Raw genomic sequence first — 18213 nt, forward strand, 5'->3', positions numbered from 1 at the left:
ACTTCAATGGGCATGTTGGGTCCACAATACAGACCAAAATCTGGTATGTCTCCGTGGTTTTTCGACTGACCATTTCACTGATAAAACACATTAAAATCAATGGATATGTGTGCGGTCCATGGAGAACTCGGACAGCACACATCCATGATTCACTGACATGTAAAGGTGGCCTAACGGTACAGCCAAACAGTCAAGTTTCCTGATGCAGTTTTGGAAGCCTAAGGCCTTGTTCACACTTCAGTGTTTAGTCAGTGATTTCCATCAGTGATTTGTGAGCCAAAACCAGAAGTGGAGCCTCCACAGACATGAGGTAGAAGGGAAAGATCTGCTCCTGTTCTGTGTTTAGAGCAGCACCTGGTTTTGGCTCACAAATCACTGATGGAAATCACTGACCAAACACTGAAGTGTGAACGAGGCCTAAGGCCTCCTGCACACGACCGTTTTTTTTTTCTCCGTTTACTGGCCGTTTTTTGCGGTCCGTATACGGAACCATTCATTTCAATGGTTCTGCAAAAAAAACTTAATGTACTCCGTATGCATTCCGTTTCCGTATTTCCGTTCTGTTGAAAGATAGAACATGTCCTATTATTGCCTGCAAATCACGTTCCGTGGCTCCATTCAAGTCAATGGGTCTGCAAAAAAAACGGAACACATACGGAAATGCATCCGTATGTCTTCCGTATCCGTTCCGTTTTTGTGGAACCATCTATTGAAAATGTTATGCCCAGCCCAATTTTTTCAATGTAATTACTGTATATGCCATACGGAAAAACGGAACGGAAACAAAAAAACGGAACAACGGATCCATGAAAAACGGACCGCAAAACACTGAAAAAGCCATACGGTCGTGTGCCGGAGGCCTTAATCAGGAGTGAAATAAAAAATAAAAAGAGAAGTCGTGTCTGTCCTTTATACTTTCTCTCCTTTTATGATCCACTCCTGGTTTTGGCTTCTAAAACTGCATCAGGAAACCTGACCATGTGGCGGTTTCATAAATATCATCCACACACTGTGGGGATTTTCTGCAAGAAAATCCACACATAACCTGACATGTGGTGCGGATTTTAAACCCACAGCATCACAATTTAGGTCGCAGATTTCAACTACAGATTTCACACTTTGCATGACAGAAGGTAAGATCTTGCAGCATTTCCGCAACAAAATCCAGTCCATTTTTTTCAAACTGATTCATTCAAGTGAACAGAGCTCAGCCCCACCCAGGCCATTGATACTAGTCGTGACGTCACTGGGCCTACGGTAAACAGTGAGAAGGCCGCGGCGCTACTGCCAGCGCCACTGCCTTCTCAAACAGCTGATCAGCAGGGGTCCCGGGTGTTAGACCCCCGCCAATCAGATGCTGATGATCTATCCAGAGGATAAATCATCAGTTTAAGAGAACTGCAGAACCCCTTTAAGGCTACTTTCACACTGGCGTTTTGGCTTTCCGTTTGTGAGATCCGTTCAGGGCTCTCACAAGTGGTCCAAAACGGATCAGTTTTGCCCTAATGCAATGGAAAAGGATCTGCTCAGAATGCATCAGTTTGCCTCCGTTCAGTCTCCATTCCGCTCCGGAGGCGGACATCAAAACGCTGCCTGCAACGTTTTGGTGTCCGTCTGATGAAACTGAGCCAAATGGATCCTCGCACACAATGTAAGTCAATGGGGACGGATCCGTTTTCACTGACACAATCTGGCACAATAGAAAACAGATCCGTCCTCCATTGACTTTCAATGGTGTTCAAGACAGATCCATCTTGGCTATGTTAAAGATAATACAAACGGATCCTTTCTGAACGGATGCATGCGGTTGTATTATCTGAATGGATCCGTCCATGATGGATCTGCACAAAACGCGAGTGTGAAAGTAGCCTATGGTGTGAATATCAGCAGATCTGCAGTGGTGTTTCCACCCACCAGGCCTCATTTATTAAAACTGTCTAATAGGAAAACTTGTCTTAGTTGCCCATAGCGACCAATCAGAGCTCACCCTTCATTTTTTTCAGAACACTTTAAGAAATAAAAGCTGAGCTCTGATTGGTTGTTATGGGCAACTAAGGCCCACCATGTTTGGCCGAACCCTAAATACCCAACATAGCCTACACAATTCTAAGCAATCCTAGCCACCCAAGAAAGAGGTTTATTTGGCCTGAAGCATAAGCACCGGAGTCATAACATGCAGATCAGCAGCACTCCCTTTGTTGACATCCCAAAGAGGGGAAGCAGTAAAATGGGAGCAGCCTTCAGTTTATCCAATAACAAGAAAAAGGAATGCTTATAGAATCCAAGAAAAACAAACCAGTCACTGCATTTTTCACTGACACAAATTAATGCTAGTCAAAATTCAATTAAAATAGGGATTATAAAAACCACAATACTTACTCACTGTGCTACATTTCATGCCAGGCTAGGAGATCAATGTGCTACATTGTATGAAGATACTTTAGCTCTAACTATTCAGCCTGTGCACACAGTGTAATATAACAAGGGGTGACTTTCAATGTAATTAGGCCAATCTTCTGCAAAATGGCAGTGAGCAATGCGGGTATGTGATTTCCCAGTAGACACATGCCATGCAATACAATGCTATGCTCATGGTATATTTACACTACATGCAGCAGTTTGAGGTGTGGTTTAAACTGCATTGAAAATCCATGTGTTTTACTGTGGAAAACCATTTACTTAAAGGATAACTGTCACATTTAGACCCTAATTTAAATTTTCATATATGTAGTTACTAATAACATGATATTCCAGAATCAGTTACTATTAGACTGACTTACCCCATATTTTATAAGATTCAGCCCTTAGCAACCAGTCTGCATAAAACTGCAATTTCACTATTGAGTTAAGATGGCCGCCACTGCCCTCACCCTGAGGCTAATCCCGCTTGCCCTCACTAGCAAGTAACAAAGCCCCCCAAAAGTGTCAGTAACCAGAGCCCTCCCCCCCCTAAACGTTTAATCTCCTGCAGCACAAAGGGGTCCTCTTACCACATTTTGCTTTCATTTATACACTGAGCAGATGGCAGATCTCCCTTCCCTGGTCTGCGCTGCTCCAACTCTGCATTCTCCAGCTCTGCTGAGTGAGGGAGCGTCTGCCAAGCGCAGGGACAGGGAGAAGTGCACACAGCTCAGGCACTGTTATCAGCTGCTGGGGAGGACCTGGCTTTAATCATTTACTTACAGTCCCTGGCTGTCAGTAATCTAACCTTGCACGCAGCCTGCTTCTGCGTCCTCTGGACGGACCATGCCTAGCAACCCTATTTGAAGCACAGGTAAAAGTAGGCAGTACAGGGAACAAAACTGTGGAATTAAGGGGTAATTGAATACACAGTGAAAAGTTGAAATAGGGCCACCAAGGAGATATTAATCACCACAATCCAATACTCCAAAAAAATATATACGACAGTTATACTTTAACCACTTCCCGCCACGCTAACGCCGAAAGGCGTCATTTCTGCGGCGCTCCCAGGTCACACTAACGCCAATAGGCGTCATCTCGCGTGAGCCGAGATTTCCTGTGAACGCGCGCACACAGGCGCGCGCGTTCACAGGAACGGAAGGTAAGAGAGTTGATCTCCAGCCTGCCAGCGGCGATCGTTCGCTGGCAGGCTGGAGATGTGTTTTTTTTAACCCCTAACAGGTATATTAGACGCTGTTTTGATAACAGCGTCTAATATACCTGCTACCTGGTCCTCTGGTGGTCCCATTTGTTTGGATCGACCACCAGAGGACACAGGTAGCTCAGTAAAGTAGCACCAAGCACCACTACACTACACTACACCCCCCCCCGTCACTTATTAACCCCTTATTAGCCCCTGATCACCGCATATAGACTCCCTGATTACCCCCCTGTCATTGATTACCCCCCTGTCATTGATTACCCCCCTGTAAAGCTCCATTCAGACGTCCGCATGATTTTTACGGATCCACTGATAGATGGATCGGATCCGCAAAACGCATCCGGACGTCTGAATGAAGCCTTACAGGGGCGTGATCAATGACTGTGGTGATCACCCCATATAGACTCCCTGATCACCCCCCTGTCATTGATTACACCCCTGTCATTGATCACCCCCCTGTAAAGCTCCATTCAGACGTCCGCATGATTTTTACGGATGCACTGATAGATGGATCCGATCCGCAAAACGCATCCGGACGTCTGAATGAAGCCTTACAGGGGCATGATCAATGACTGTGGTGATCACCCCATATAGACTCCCTGATCACCCCCCTGTAAAGCTCCATTCAGATGTCCGCATGATTTTTACGGATGCACTGATAGATGGATCGGATCCGCAAAACGCATCCGGACGTCTGAATGAAGCCTTACAGGGGCATGATCAATGACTGTGGTGATTACCCCCCTGTAAAGCTCCATTCAGATGTCCGCATGATTTTTACGGATGCACTGATAGATGGATCGGATCCGCAAAACGCATCCGGACGTCTGAATGAAGCCTTACAGGGGCGTGATCAATGACTGTGGTGATCACCCCATATAGACTCCCTGATCACCCCCCTGTCATTGATTACCCCCCTGTCATTGATTACCCCCCTGTAAAGCTCCATTCAGACGTCCGCATGATTTTTACGGATCCACTGATAGATGGATCGGATCCGCAAAACGCATCCGGACGTCTGAATGAAGCCTTACAGGGGCATGATCAATGACTGTGGTGATCACACCATATAGACTCCCTGATCACCCCCCTGTCATTGATTACCCCCCTGTAAAGCTCCATTCAGATGTCCGCATGATTTTTACGGATGCACTGATAGATGGATCGGATCCGCAAAACGCATCCGGACGTCTGAATGAAGCCTTACAGGGGCGTGATCAATGACTGTGGTGATCACCCCATATAGACTCCCTGATCACCCCCCTGTCATTGATTACCCCCCTGTCATTGATTACCCCCCTGTAAGGCTCCATTCAGATGTCCGCATGATTTTTACGGATCCACTGATAGATGGATCGGATCCGCAAAACGCATCCGGACGTCTGAATGAAGCCTTACAGGGGCATGATCAATGACTGTGGTTATCACCCCATATAGACTCCCTGATCACCCCCCTGTCATTGATTACCCCCCTGTAAAGCTCCATTCAGATGTCCGCATGATTTTTACGGATGCACTGATAGATGGATCGGATCCGCAAAACGCATCCGGACGTCTGAATGAAGCCTTACAGGGGCGTGATCAATGACTGTGGTGATCACCCCATATAGACTCCCTGATCACCCCCCTGTCATTGATCACCCCCCCTGTCATTGATCACCCCCCTGTCATTGATCACCCCCCTGTCATTGATCACCCCCCTGTCATTGATCACCACCCCTGTCATTGATCACCCCCCCTGTCATTGATCACCCCCCTGTCATTGATCACCCCCCCTGTCATTGATCACCCCCCTGTAAGGCTCCATTCAGACATTTTTTTGGCCCAAGTTAGCGGAATTATTATTATTTTTTTCTTACAAAGTCTCATATTCCACTAACTTGTGTCAAAAAATAAAATCTCACATGAACTCACCATACCCCTCACGGAAACCAAATGCGTAAAATTTTTTAGACATTTATATTCCAGACTTCTTCTCACGCTTTAGGGCCCCTAGAATGCCAGGGCAGTATAAATACCCCACATGTGACCCCATTTCGGAAAGAAGACACCCCCAGGTATTCCGTGAGGGGCATATTGAGTCCATGAAAGATTGAAATTTTTGTCCCAAGTTAGCGGAACGGGAGACTTTGTGAGAAAAAAATTAAAAATATCAATTTCCGCTAACTTGTGCCAAAAAAAAAAAATTTCTATGAACTCGCCATGCCCCTCATTAAATACCTTGGGGTGTCTTCTTTCCAAAATGGGGTCACATGTGGGGTATTTATACTGCCCTGGCATTCTAGGGGCCCCAAAGCGTGAGAAGAAGTCTGGTATCCAAATGTCTAAAAATGCCCTCCTAAAAGGAATTTGGGCACCTTTGCGCATCTAGGCTGCAAAAAAGTGTCACACATCTGGTATCGCCGTACTCAGGAGAAGTTGGGGAATGTGTTTTGGGGTGTCATTTTACATATACCCATGCTGGGTGAGAGAAATATCTTGGTCAAATGCCAACTTTGTATAAAAAAATGGGAAAAGTTGTCTTTTGCCAAGATATTTCTCTCACCCAGCATGGGTATATGTAAAATGACACCCCAAAACACATTCCCCAACTTCTCCTGAATACGGCGATACCACATGTGTGACACTTTTTTGCAGCCTAGGTGGGCAAAGGGGCCCACATTCCAAAGAGCACCTTTAGGATTTCACAGGTCATTTACCTACTTACCACACATTAGGGCCCCTGGAAAATGCCAGGGCAGTATAACTACCCAACAAGTGACCCCATTTTGGAAAGAAGACACCCCAAGGTATTCCGTGAGGGGCATGGCGAGTTCCTAGAATTTTTTATTTTTTGTCACAAGTTAGTGGAAAATGATGATTTTTTTTTTTTTTTTTTTTTTCATACAAAGTCTCATATTCCACTAACTTGTGACAAAAAATAAAAACTTCCATGAACTCACTATGCCCATCAGCGAATACCTTGGGGTCTCTTCTTTCCAAAATGGGGTCACTTGTGGGGTAGTTATACTGCCCTGGCATTCTAGGGGCCCAAATGTGTGGTAAGGAGTTTGAAATCAAATTCTGTAAAAAATGACCTGTGAAATCCGAAAGGTGCTCTTTGGAATATGGGCCCCTTTGCCCACCTAGGCTGCAAAAACGTGTCACACATCTGGTATCCCCGTACTCGGGAGAAGGTGGGGAATGTGTTTTGGGGTGTCATTTTACATATACCCATGCTGGGTGAGAGAAATATCTTGGCAAAAGACAACTTTTCCCATTTTTTTTATACAAAGTTGGCATTTGACCAAGATATTTATCTCACCCAGCATGGGTATATGTAAAAAGACACCCCAAAACACATTCCTCAACTTCTCCTGAATACAGAGATACCAGATGTGTGACACGTTTTTGCAGCCTAGGTGGGCAAAGGGGCCCATATTCCAAAGAGCACCTTTCGGATTTCACTGGTCATTTTTTGCAGAATTTGATTTCAAACTCCTTACCACACATTCGGGCCCCTAGAATGCCAGGGCAGTATAACTACCCCACAAGTGACCCCATTTTGGAAAGAAGAGACCCCAAGGTATTCGCTGATGGGCATAGTGAGTTCATGGAAGTTTTTATTTTTTGTCACAAGTTAGTGGAATATGAGACTTTGTATGAAAAAAAAAAAAAAAAAAAAATCATCATTTTCCACTAACTTGTGACAAAAAATAAAAAATTCTAGGAACTTGCCATGCCCCTCACGGAATACCTTGGGGTGTCTTCTTTCCAAAATGGGGTCACTTGTGGGGTAGTTATACTGCCCTGGCATTCTAGGGGCCCGAATGTGTGGTAAGGAGTTTGAAATCAAATTCTGTAACAAATGACCTGTGAAATCCGAAAGGTGCTCTTTGGAATATGGGCCCCTTTGCCCACCTAGGCTGCAAAAAAGTGTCACACATCTGGTATTGCCGTACTCAGGAGAAGGTGGGGAATGTGTTTTGGGGTGTCATTTTACATATACCCATGCTGGGTGAGAGAAATATCTTGGCAAAAGACAACTTTTCCCATTTTTTTATACAAAGTTGGCATTTGACCAAGATATTTATCCCACCCAGCATGGGTATATGTAAAAAGACACCCCAAAACACATTCCTCAACTTCTCCTGAATACAGAGATACCAGATGTGTGACACTTTTTTGCAGCCTAGGTGGGCAAAGGGGCCCATATTCCAAAGAGCACCTTTCGGATTTCACAGGTCATTTTTTACAGAATTTGATTTCAAACTCCTTACCACACATTTGGGCCCCTAGAATGCCAGGGCAGTATAACTACCCCACAAGTGACCCCATTTTGGAAAGAAGAGACCCCAAGGTATTTCGTGATGGGCATAGTGAGTTCATAGAAGTTTTTATTTTTTGTCACAAGTTAGTGGAATATGAGACTTTGTAAGAAAAAAAAAAAAAAAAAAAAAAAATCATTTTTCCGCTAACTTGTGACAAAAAATAAAAAGTTCTATGAACTCACTATGCCCATCAGCGAATACCTTAGGGTGTGTACTTTCCGAAATGGGGTCATTTGTGGGGTGTTTGTACTGTCTGGCCATTGTAGAACCTCAGGAAACATGACAGGTGCTCAGAAAGTCAGAGCTGCTTCAAAAAGCGGAAATTCACATTTTTGTACCATAGTTTGTAAACGCTATAACTTTTACCCAAACCATTTTTTTTTTACCCAAACATTTTTTTTTTATCAAAGACATGTAGAACTATAAATTTAGAGCAAAATTTCTATATGGATCTCGTTTTTTTTGCAAAATTTTACAACTGAAAGTGAAAAATGTCATTTTTTTGCAAAAAAATCGTTAAATTTCGATTAATAACAAAAAAAGTAAAAATGTCAGCAGCAATGAAATACCACCAAATGAAAGCTCTATTAGTGAGAAGAAAAGGAGGTAAAATTCATTTGGGTGGTAAGTTGCATGACCGAGCAATAAACGGTGAAAGTAGTGTAGTGCCGATTTGTAAAAAAGGGCCTGGTCTTTAGGGGGGTATAAACCTGTGGTCCTTAAGTGGTTAAAGGAAATCTGTCACCTGTAAAATCGTTATTAGGCCTCATGCACACGGCCGTGTTCCGCGGCCGAGAGCGGTCCGTGGTAACACGGCCTGGATTCCTGTTGAGAGCAGGAGCGCACGGCGTCATTGGTTGCTATGACGCCGTGCGCTTCATGCCGCTGCTGCACTACAGTAATATAGTGTGACGCCGTGCGCTCCTGCTCTCAACAGGAATCCAGGCCGTGTTACCACGGACCGCTCTCGGTCGCGGAACACGGCCGTGTGCATGAGGCCTAAAACTAAGGCCAATGCCACACCTCTCCTCACCTATCCATTGCCGGAAGTCTGAGAAAAATGCTGTTTAATCAGTATACAAATGATCTCTTAACTCCTTAAGGACACAGCCTTATTTCACCTTAAGGACCAAACCATTTTTTGCAAATCTGACCAGTGTCACTTTAAGTGGTGATAACTTTAAAACGCTTTTACTTATCCAGGCCATTCTGAGATTGTTTTTCGTCACATATTGTACTTCATGACACTGGTAAAATGGAGTCAAAAAAATTCTTTTTTATTTATAAAAAAAACCCCAAATTTGCCAAAAATTTAGAAAAATTAGCAAATTTCTAAGTTTCAATTTCTCTACTTCTATAATACATAGTAATACCTACAAAAATAGTTATTACTTTACATTCCCCATATGTCTACTTCATGTTAGGATCATTTTGGGAATGACATTTTATTCTTGGGTGACGTTGCAGGGCTTAGAAGTTTAGAAGTAAATCTTGAAATTTCTCAGAAATGTTCAAAAACCAACCTTTTAAGGACCAGTTCAGGTCTGAAGTCACTTTGTGAGGCTTACATAATAGAAACCACCCAAAAATGACCCCATTCTATAAACTACACCCCTCAAGGTATACAAAAAAAAATCATGTTTTAGTGTTTCCATAGTCTGAGAGCCATAGTTTTTTCAGTTTTTGGGCAATTATCTTGGGTAGGGTATGATTTTTGCGGGATGAGATGACGGTTTGATTGGCACTATTTTGGGGTGCGTATGACTTTTTGATCGCTTGCTATTACACTTTTTGTGATGTAAGATGACAAATAATTGCTTTTTTTACATTTTTTTTTTCTTTTTTACGGTGTTCACCTGAGGTGTTAGTTCATGTGATATTTTTATAGAGCAGGTTATTACAGACGCGGCGATACCTAATATGTATACTTTTTTTTATTTATGTAAGTTTTACACAATAATATCATTTTTGAAACAAAAAAAAATGATGTTTTAGTGTCTCCATATTCTGAGCCATAGTTTATTTTATTTTTTTGGGCGATTGTCTTAGGTAGGGTCTCCTTTTTTGCTGGATGAGGTGACTGTTAGATTGGTACTATTTTGGTGGGCATACGTCTTTTTGATCACTTACTGTTTTACTTTTTGTGATGTAAGGTGACAAAAAAAATGGTTTATTTAGCACAGTTTTTATTTTTTATTTTTTACGGTGTTCATCTGAGGGGTTAGGTCATGTGATATGTTTATAGAGCCGGTCGATACGGACGCCACGATACCTAATATGTCTACTTTCTCCCCCCCTCCCCCTATTTTTTACGATTTTTTTTTTTTACTTTATTTGGGGAAAATGACGTTTTTGTTTATTTTTACTTGAAACTTAATTTTTTGGGGGGGAAAACTTTATTTTTTAAATTTTTTTTAACTTTATTTTTTGTCCCACTTTGGTTTGCGGCGATCGCCGACACTGGGGGGTCACGGGACCCCCCCTCGCATTTAGCCAAGGTGCCTGCTCAATGATTTGAGAAGGCAACGGGTTACGATCACCGCTTGTCGGTGATCGGAAATACACAGGACGTACAGGTACGCCCTGTGTCCTTAAGTACCAGGGCATAAGGGCATACCTGTATGCCCTGTGTCCAGAAGAGGTTAAAGGGGGTTTTCCGGACTGAGTCAACAAAATGTAAAATAATCATTTATGGTGGTAGCCTTAAGTTTGTAATGTATATCTTTTACCTTTATTGCTCTTCTGGGTTGTGGTCACATGACCATTTCCCTGCAGCTCTTTCTTATTTCCTGTCATGTTATGTCCATGACCGTGTCTATGTAACTACCTGGATGGGAGGAGCTATAAACTAGCTGGGTGTTGTTAGGGGCAGTGATAGGGGAGTGTCTATGTAACTAGCTGGTAAGAGGAGCTATAAACTAGCTGGATGTTAGGGGCAGTGATAGGGGAGTGTCTATGTAACTAGCTGGTGGGAGGAGCTATAAACTAGCTGGACATTGTTAGGGGCAGTGATAGGGTAGTGTCTATATAAACTAGCTGGTGAGAGGAGCTATAAACTAGCTGGGTGTTGTTAGGGGCAGTGATAGGGGAGTGTATATGTAACTAGCTGGTGAGAGGGGCTATAAACTAGCTGGGTGTTGTTAGGGGCAGTGATAGAGGAGTGTCTATGTAAATTGCTGGTGAGAGGGGCTATAAACTAGCTGGGTGTTGTTAGGGGCAGTGATAGGGGAGTGTCTATGTAACTACCTGGATGGGAGGAGCTATAAACTAACTGGGTGGTGTTAGGGGCAGTGATAGGGGAGTAGCTATAAACTAGCTAAACGTGGTTAGGGGCGGTGCTGGAGCTGTGGCAGAGAAAGAAGAAGTGCATCATGAGTTTGGTTGGCTAAAGCAACAGAAAGTGCTACATACAGGATGTATCTGAGTGATTTACATGCTGAAACCGGGCTAGGTCCAAATTGAAAAAAAAAAAAAGCATAAGGAAGATGTACATGAGGTAGGCAACTACATGAGCATAAACCACAGTAATCATGCAAAATTCTTTTAAGTGCACAGACTCCTCCTGTCTCCTTTGCTAGCCATTTCCCCTTCTACTTTATAGACAGTGCCAGGTGTATGAATCATATCGCTAGGCAATTCAAAGTAAGAGGGCTTAGCTAGCAAGGGCGTGCAGAGGAGCCAGGGTGCACTGAGGGACTTAGGCCTACCCCTGGTGCACCTATGGCAAATTTGTCGTTTTTCAGTGGTGGATCAGGGAGCAACATGTATTAAGACTGTGCATGGTTTCATACGGATTTTACAGGCGACACATTCCCTAGAACATTTTTCATCTGTAAAAACCACATAAAAAATGCATGCATCTTCTCTGATGCGGTTTTAACCGCACCTCAACCTCTACATGTAAATATGCACTTAGGGTATATTGAACCTAGTGGTCGAGGTGGGGTGCAGTTAAAAACTGCACATTATAAGTGCATGTAGTTTTGCAATGCAGTAATTAGCCACACAGTTTTTACAGTTAAAAAACATTTATTTTACATTGTTTATATGAAAAAACTGTGTGGTCAATTTCACATCTGTTGCAATTTGCAGAAAAACCGCAAGTGGGTTTTAGACTATAAACAGAACAAAAGCAGTTTTACAAAGCTTGGTTCGCTGGGCGCAGCAAAAAAAAAAAAGTGGCCCGATTTCCTAAAATGCATAATCATACCTAAAAATACCATTGCACTCAAGCAATGTACACAGTGAACTAAATTAAGATCTGAATAATCCCTAAGGGTACTTTCACACTAGTGTTTTTCTTTTCCGGCACTGAGTTCCGTCAAAAGGGCTCAATGCCGGAAAAGAACTGATCAGGTATATCCCCATGCATTCTGAATGGAGAGCATTACGTTCAGGATGCATCAGGATGTCTTCAGTTCAGTCATTTTGACTGATCAGGCAAAAGATAAAACCGCAGCATGCTACGGTTTTATCTCCGAAAAAAAACTAAAAGTGAAGACTTGCCTGGATCGTTTTGCCAGATGACACCGGAAAGACGGATGGGGCATTTCAATGCATTTTTCTGACTGATCAGGCATTTTTAAGACTGAGCAGGATCCTGATCTTACAAATGCCATCAGTTGGCATATGTTTTGCCGGATCCGGCAGGCTTAGGCCACTTTCATTTGAAAAATTATAAAGAAAGCTGTCTCTCGAAGCATAAAATACGAGGAAATGTATCTAACACATATACATGTTTACATATACACAATAATCACCAGTATTAATAAATTAATATACCGTGCAGTCCGGATACAGGAATCAGACTTTATAGCTCTGCTGTGACTGACTTATTGTACTGAGGAAGAGGACAGGATCCATGAAACATCTAGCTACAACCATTTTTACTTTTTAGTAACTCCACAGAAAAGTATAGATAGTAAATACAGAAACAATTAACACATTTTGTAATAACCAAAATTATAAACAATATTCCAACATTAGTCCTATTTAATTATCCTTGCACGTCATATACTGTAACTGTTGCTGATTGAATGCCAAGGGTCCCAACACTTACACCATGTTTCATCCCGTTCATCCACGGATGCATTACACAGGACCTATCCAGGCAGTATGCCGATCTACCGTGCACAGACAGGACTACTGCATACTCATGTACATTTAATATTGTGTGATTCTTGTTATTATATAAATAAATGAACGATACAGAAAATGGAATGCTGCTGTAAACTTGCGTGCAGAATGCTTTATACTTTGTTTAACAGCATCTGTGATTTCTTTATGCAGATAAAAAAAATAACATTAATTAATATATAGGCATTCATTTCAATCTGTTCACCTTCAAATGTACAAAAAGACAAAGTTCCTTATGTTTCTTTGTTTGCAGTTACAGATTGTAATGGATGACCATCCATTCCAAAGGGGATTGGATCCAATTTTTAAAGTACCCAATTTTTGTTTTCATAAAGCAACTCGTTAGGCCACTTTCATACGGACATGAGTGGTCTGTGAAACGCGGTCAATGTGACAGCAGTACTTAAAAAGACCTGAAGTGATCTATGAGTTCCAGCCCGACCGTGGGTCTACTGTCCACTACTGAAATGATGCTGAGAGCACAGGACAGAAGACTTGCATCTTAGACCAAGGTCGGTTTGCGAAATGCGGTTGTCACATGTACCGTGTTTCATAGACCACCCGTGGCCTTGTGAAAGCGGTCTTAAAAGGAGTTACAAGATGGTATGAATTGTGCTTAAAAGCATACAGAAACACTGGATTAATTCTCTACATATTTGTCACTGAAATACCAGGGTTAAAAACAAGAAAGGCTCTGTTCACATCATGTATTTGCATCCTTTTGAAAACACTGCTTCTAATTTATTTTTTCATCAAAGGCAGGGCCGATCCTACACGGGGTGCAGTGGGTGCCCCGCACCCCAGCGCTGTCACCCGAAAGGCGCCGAGCGAGCCGCCAGGACTTTTTTTTTTTTGACTTTTTTTTTATTTTATTTTATAATGCCCGCAGTGGCGTAGCTATAGGGGTCGCAGCGGTCGCAATTGCGACCGGGCCCCTGAGTCAGGGGGGCCCACAGGGCCCCCTCAAGCCAGGAGAACGCAGCCGCAGCTGAATAACTAAGATACGATTTACAGGGGGCGGAGCGGAGGCCGAGAGGAGAGGCCCTGTGTGACGCGCACTGTGCAGGGCAGCTGGGCAGGCGAAGTGAGGAGGAGGGGCCGGGGGAGCGGCTTCAATTGAGGTGCGACGCAGGACTTAGTCACGTACCTCACTGTGACCTCCTGCGTCGGATCTCGCGAGATGACGCGGCGCGGGAAGGCACAGTGAGTGAGGCATGATGACCGCCTGTACCAGGATGCCACAAGCTGTGAAGGAGAGAGAGGTAAGTATTAATTATTATTATTTTTTTATGTACCCTACGTTCTACCCTTATTGCAGAGGCACTGGGGGCACGAGAGGAGGACCACTGACAGTACTCAGTCAGTGGACATCATAGTATTAATAAGAGTGGAGACTGGAGAGACTACCATTATATTAATAATAAAGAGGGGGCTATTATATTAACAACGAGGGGGACATTATATTATTAATAAAGAGGGGGTCATTACATTAATAACAAAGAGGGGGCCATTATATTAATAAAGAGGGGGTCACTACATTAATAACAAAGAGGGGGTCATTATATTAATAAAGAGGGGGCCATTATATTAATAACAAAGAGGGGGCCAATACATTATTATTATTATAATGGCCCCCTATTTATTATTAATATAATGTCCCCCTCTTTATTATTAATATAATGGCCCCCTCTTTATTATTAATGTAATGCCCCCTCTTTATTATTAATGTAATGGCCCCCTCTTTATTATTAATGTAATGGCCCCCTCTTTATTATTAATGTAATGGCCCCCTCTTTATTATTAATGTAATGGCCCCCTCTTTATTATTAATGTAATGGCCCCCTCTTTATTATTAATGTAATGGCCCCCTCTTTGTTATTAAAGAGGGGCCATTATATTAATAATAAAGAGGGGGCCATTACATTAATGATGAAGAGGGGGCCATTATAATATACAGGGGGAATAATATTATGGGGAATGGGGGACTATCTGTCTGGCTCTAGCACAGTATTGGGGGGCAGCAGGATGAGTTGTTGAGACACCAGGAAGGAGAGGATGAGAGTAAAGTGAGGAACCTAAAAAATAATCTGTGAAACTCTGCAGAGACGAGAAGAGGCTGAAAGAAGGTGTCATGGCGGTCTTATCTCTGGATGAAGACGTCGAGGAAAGTCTACATCACAGGAGACGTCACTGGATGTAACAGGTATGGTGCGGTATTATACTGTAATAATAATGTCCATGCACATATCTGTTTCTCGGTAGGGTAAGGGGTATATAGAATTTGACCCACACTGCCGCATCCGGCCCCAGACTTCAGGTAACACTGTGTTCTGAATTCTGGGGCCTAACTAAGGGGTATCAGGGGACATTATTATACAGGGGTAATATAACTTATATTACCCCTGTATAGTGTACCCTGATACCCCTTAGTTATATTACCCCCTGTATAATTTACCTGATACCCCTCAGTTATATTACCCCTGTATAATGTCCCCCATAACAGTGTGTGTTATCCACAGATCTCCCATAACAATGTGTCATCCACAGATCCCCCAAATTATTTTAAAAACCTGCTGTTTCTCTAGATGACCTTATGTTTATGGTAGTGGTAATAGAGTCTCAATGGTCTATAAAAGCAGCTACACTATTTTTACAGACCTTTGAGACTCTATTAACACTACTATTAACTATTAACATAAGGTCATCTAGACTAGAAAAAGCAGGTTTTTAAAATTCTTATTTTTCCCATTTAGGTGTTAGAGCAATCTAATTAAAGTTATGTTTTAACACCTAAAGAGAAAGAAAAAATAAATAAAAACCTACGGTTTCTCTAGATGACCTTATGTTGATAGTAGTGTTAATAGAGCTTCAATGCTTTGTAAAAATAGTGTAGCTGCTTTTATAGACCCTTGAGACTCTATTACCACTACATTGTAAAGGGGAGGAGTTAGTAAGATAACCACGCCCATGTGGGGGGCGCCAGAAATATTTCTGCACCCAGGCGCCTGTGACCCTAGGATCGGCCCTGATCAAAGGTACCAGCAAGTAAGTGGACACAAAGATGATGAGAGCGTTGCCTCTGTCTTAAAGTTCCAGTTTTTTTATACTGTATATACTAGAAGTCATTGACAACTGGAGGTAAAATGACATGCATTCTGTAGCAATCTGCTTTAATGGTACCTTTTTACTAGGATTTGGGGGGGGGGGGGGGAGCATCTTTCAACAGGGTGCAAAAATGTGACATATAGGCCCTACTTTATTAGATTTTGGGTGTACAAGGAATATGGTTTATGTGACTTAACGGGTTTGTCTCACAAAAACTTTAGTATAGCCACAGATTTATTCACTAAAATCTATCTGTATAGCGCCACCTGCTGTTTATTTTTAAAATTTCTCTGTCCACCTCACTGAGGTGGACGCACAGGCTCAGTTACATCCTTCAAATGCTACCAGCTGTAGCAAACAGTGCAGGTCATGCAGCACAAAACTTTGCAGTCAAAAACGTTTCATGTGAATAAACCTCTACACCAGAATGGTCTCGGAGAAAAATTTGCCTTGCTGCCCATTGCAAGGGTTTTAGAGCGGTTTCTATTTTCTAAATTATATCCGACACACGCACAATATACAAGGGCAACAAGGTGACTCTGAAAAAGGGCAGCATATTATATAAACCTGCACGTTTCAACTCATAAACACAAAGAAACAAAAAGAATAGAATATGACAAATGAAACAGATCTATATACAGCAACAGAAAGGCAAAAACTTCTCACCTGAATGACGAAGAGCCGAAAATCCCTGTTCATTTGAAAGGTAATCAGGACCATGATACCAGTCTATTTCCAAGCTGTGTTAAAAAAAAACTGCATTTAGCCTATTATGAACAGAGGAGCCCCAGCTATATTATTTAGGGCGCATACGCGCTATAACAGTTCACTGCGCAGCCATTTCTCACTGCTGAGCCACACAAGCACAGGTGGACACACCTAAAATCCGTACGAATTTCTGCAATAATTGCAAAATGCGGGCCGCAATACACAAGCAACACAAGCAACTACACTTGTGTGAAAGAGGACTAAGGGGATTTAAAAGTTTGAACAGCAGCTTTTTCCGGCTATGGTTTGTTTCTTGTGCTATTCTGTGATGCAGAAGGGTGAATTTGGATGTTGCGCATGTCCTATATGCAGATTTTTTTATGGATTTAGATGCAGGTTTGTCACAGCCACCCTGTGGCAAATCTACATGTAAGAGATGCAGATTTTGGGATGGATTTGTCCATAGTATAAAATTATGCTACATCCACCCTAACAGTTTCAAATGAAACACATTAAAAATGAGATGTGTTCTGTCTGTAGGTATGTTTTCATGATTTATGAGCACAATAACTTTCTATCTATACTGGTTGATGCAAAAGTATTTTGGGGCACATTTATTAAGACTAGTGTTTTATATGCCGGTCCTAATAAAGCCCCATAGGTGGCAATGGATCCGCCGCAGTTATGAAGAGGCACCGGCCTCTTCACTACTTTGGCGCATCCAGATCCAGCCTAAATGTAAGACAGCTTCCAAGTTATCTTACATTTAGACAATTTTCTATGCCTAAAACAGACGTAGAAAACAGTGAATGAGATAGGCCGTCCCCTTCCCCGCCCGCAAATTTAGAACTGGCGTGAGCGGACCGAAGTCACAGCTAGCGGCGCAACTAACCATTGCGCCGACATCTGCGTCTGAAATACACCTATTAGGCGTATTGCAGCTTAGTAAATGACCCCCTTGTGTCTCCTCTGTTTGTATGTATGAATTAGTCAAAGAAACAATGCTTGTGTATGGCAACCATATCTCTGAAATGCAATTTTTAGGAAAGCTGTATTTCTCTATATCACACAGACAACTGCAAACTAAAAAAAAACGATGTGTCCACACAATGTCATGAAACTGTGACCACAAAAGTTGGATTTTATGCAATAATCACATAAAATCTACTGAATACCCTCCTCTTACTTAGGCTTATTGCACACGACAGTATATTTTCACGGTCCGCAAAACGGGGTCCCGTTTTTCCGTGATCCGTGACCGTTTTTTCGTCCGTGGGTCTTCCTTGATTTTTGGAGGATCCACGGACATGAAAAAAAAGTCGTTTTGGTGTC

The 18213-nt window shown here is 42.5% G+C and overlaps 1 protein-coding gene across 1 annotated transcript in view; it reads right to left on the minus strand.

The window, feature by feature from the left end:
• The window catches only part of NTN4 (netrin 4), a 157999-nt gene that overhangs the window by 25463 nt on the left and 114323 nt on the right, over positions 1–18213 (minus strand). The window contains exon 7 of the mRNA XM_040409025.1: positions 16840–16913. Coding sequence (XP_040264959.1) covers positions 16840–16913 — 74 coding nt within the window. The remainder of the gene's footprint in view (positions 1–16839; positions 16914–18213) is intronic.

The sequence above is a fragment of the Bufo bufo genome, chromosome 1, assembly GCF_905171765.1.
Source record: "Bufo bufo chromosome 1, aBufBuf1.1, whole genome shotgun sequence".
Lineage (NCBI taxonomy): Eukaryota > Metazoa > Chordata > Amphibia > Anura > Bufonidae > Bufo > Bufo bufo.